The sequence below is a fragment of the Orycteropus afer genome, unplaced genomic scaffold (genome assembly GCF_000298275.1).
Source record: "Orycteropus afer afer isolate SDZICR_OR568_19922 unplaced genomic scaffold, OryAfe1.0 scaffold00535, whole genome shotgun sequence".
Taxonomy (NCBI): domain Eukaryota; kingdom Metazoa; phylum Chordata; class Mammalia; order Tubulidentata; family Orycteropodidae; genus Orycteropus; species Orycteropus afer.
Genome location: NW_006922122.1, coordinates 1,666,094 through 1,668,766, shown reverse-complemented (window position 1 = coordinate 1,668,766; position 2,673 = coordinate 1,666,094). Strand labels below are relative to the sequence as shown.

Here is a 2,673-nt window from a genome sequence, read left to right as displayed (position 1 = left end):
TTACATTATTTAATTTTCCTGTACTTAAAATGTTTTCCTTATTTATGATGTTGTTAATGGAACTTCATACTGTTATATTCAGAGATGTTTTGTATGATTCCTTTTTTTTTTTAAATTTATTGAGACTTGTTTTGTCCTAGTGTGTGGTCTAGTCTAGACAATGAACTATTTACACTAGAGAAGAATGCATATTGTTCCATTTTGGGGTGGAGTGTTCTATATATGTCTTTTCAGTCCAATTGGCTATGGTTTTAAGTTTTCTATTTCCTTGGTGATCTTCTTTTTAGATGTTCTATCGGTAATGGAAAGAGGTATGTTGAAGTTGCTTTATTATTTTATTTCCAGTCTCCTTATGTCTACATATCTAAGGTAAGTTTCTTATAAGTAGCAAAAAGGATCAATCATTTTTGTATTCATTCTGCTACTTTGCTACATGATGTCCCAGTGTTGGCCACATCCATATCCTTTATTCCTGTCAATCTGAAATATCGCCCTTTTCCTGTTAACCTAGAAATTCATCCTCGTCCTGGTACCTGTTTTTCATGGGTCTCAGTGAGAGTCAACAGCATTCTTAGCACCCTTATGCACAGCCCACCATCTCACTTCACTCCCTTCTAAATGCAAAGCTCATGAAATCCCACAGCCTATTTTGCACTGCCTTAAAAAAAAAAAAAAAAAAAAGTCCACAGCTTCTTCTTTTCTGTGTTCTGTGTTTAGTATGTTACTCAAACTGCTTCCTAGAATAGCTGTGATATATGAATACTCCAGATGTTAGCTAGAAAGATCTCTGGCTTCTGAATTGACCTCATTCCTCCATTTCCCTGCCTCTGGACTTATCCTGACTTTCCAATACCGCAGCTGCTGTGTAGAATCCTGAGATCTCTGTCTGTGTTTTCATTTGTTGTTCAGTGAATTAGTGCTGGGGATGTAAATGAGAGCATCCATTCACTTTACCATCTTTCCCTGCTTCTTCTCTATCAATACTTTCCTTCAGCTACACTAGCCAAAACTCATTATTTACTTAATAGAAACTAAAATTTGGATGAATACAATTTACCTGAATTCTTGGCCTGTATTGTGCTTTTTTTTTTTTTTTCCTTTTGTAGTTCTTGTTTAAAAAAAAAAAAAAATCCCAGAATTACATGGAATTACTTGCAGAAGTCCAATGGATTGTCTAAAATAAGATAGGGAAGAAAGTTCCAAATTCACTGAACTAAAGAAGATACTGTGACCATTCAAACTGATTGTTTTTCAATAGTACACACTGGGAACACCTTCAGATGTGCAACCTTTCCTTGAGCGATTTCACCAAGTAGCAGCAGGAGACACATATCTAATCATTAAAACTTCTGAGAAGATCATACTGTGCTCAATCTTCTGCAGGCATGGAGTATTTATTTGAACTGGAATTTCCCTTGAAGTTAGTGAGGACTAAAAGTGCTTTGTTAGCTTCTACAGTTTGCAACAGGGAATTTTATGCTGGATTTATTGATAAATTATGTACTTTGTCCATATATGGAGAGCAAGATGTTGCCAGAATATTTTACTTCCAAATCAAATATTTAATTATATAAACATGGGAAATTAGTTTATTTTTATTGTTTTTTGTTGTTTTGTTTTGTTTTGCAGCTGAGGGATATTTTACATAGTGGATGTCCTTGAAAATTTTAGGAGTATTTGGTGACATACTTTTTTGTTTTTTTAATGCATTTCATTGAAATATAATTTATGTACAGTGAAATACACAAAACTAAAGTGATATGGGTCATGAAATACACAAAACTAAAGTGACATGGGTCAATGCATTTTTTTTTGCAGTGTTCCCTCTCCTCCCCTCCTACCCCTCACAACCAACAAAGAAAGTTTCCCTCCATATATAAACCTTTCCTTGAACCTCCACAACAACAAACTAATACTATGTTTGTCCTTCTGTGAATGACATTTCACTCAGCATAATGTCCTCCAAGTTCTTCCATATTATGCAGTGTTTTGCAGACTCTACATTATTCTTTAGTGCTGCATAGTATTCCAGTATGTGTATGTACCATAGTTTGGTCATCCACTCTTCCACTGATGGGCACATAGATTGTTTCCATCTTTTTGCTATTATAAATAGTGCTATGATGAACATGAGCATGCATGTATCTGTTCCTATGCTGGCTCTCACTCTCTAGGATATATACCTGTAATGGGATTGCTAGGTCAAATAGTATCTCCAATTCCAACTTTCTAAGGAATTGCCATATTGCTTTCCACAGTGGTTGTGCCATTTCACAGTCACACAGCAACGTATGAGAGAGAGTCTCAATCCCTCCACATCCCCACCAGCATTTGTTATTTTCTGTTTCATTGAACCTTGCCATCAGTGCTGGGGTGAAACGGTATATCTCATTGTTGTTTTGATTTACATCTCTCTGATGGCCAATGATTGTGAGTATTTTTTTAGCTGACCACCTGAATATCTTCCTTGGTTAAGTGTCTATTCACATCTTCTCCCCATTTTTCAATTGAATTGATAATTTGTTTGGTGTTGAGGTGTTGGAATTTTCCATCAATCTTAGAGATAAGTCCCTTGCCAGATATGTAATTATCAGCAAATATGAATTTGTTGCTGTCATTTTTGTCATGTGCTTTTTCATTGTGTCGATTTTTTTTGTTCCATATAATTTTCTA

At 35.2% G+C, this 2,673-nt stretch overlaps 1 protein-coding gene across 1 annotated transcript in view; it reads left to right on the top strand.

Annotated features, from left to right (window-relative positions):
- Positions 1-301: 301 nt before the first annotated feature.
- Positions 302-2,673, top strand: part of FSTL5 (follistatin like 5) — an 813,440-nt gene continuing 811,068 nt past the window's right edge. The window contains exon 1 of the mRNA XM_007955717.1: positions 302-311. Coding sequence (XP_007953908.1) covers positions 302-311 — 10 coding nt within the window. The remainder of the gene's footprint in view (positions 312-2,673) is intronic.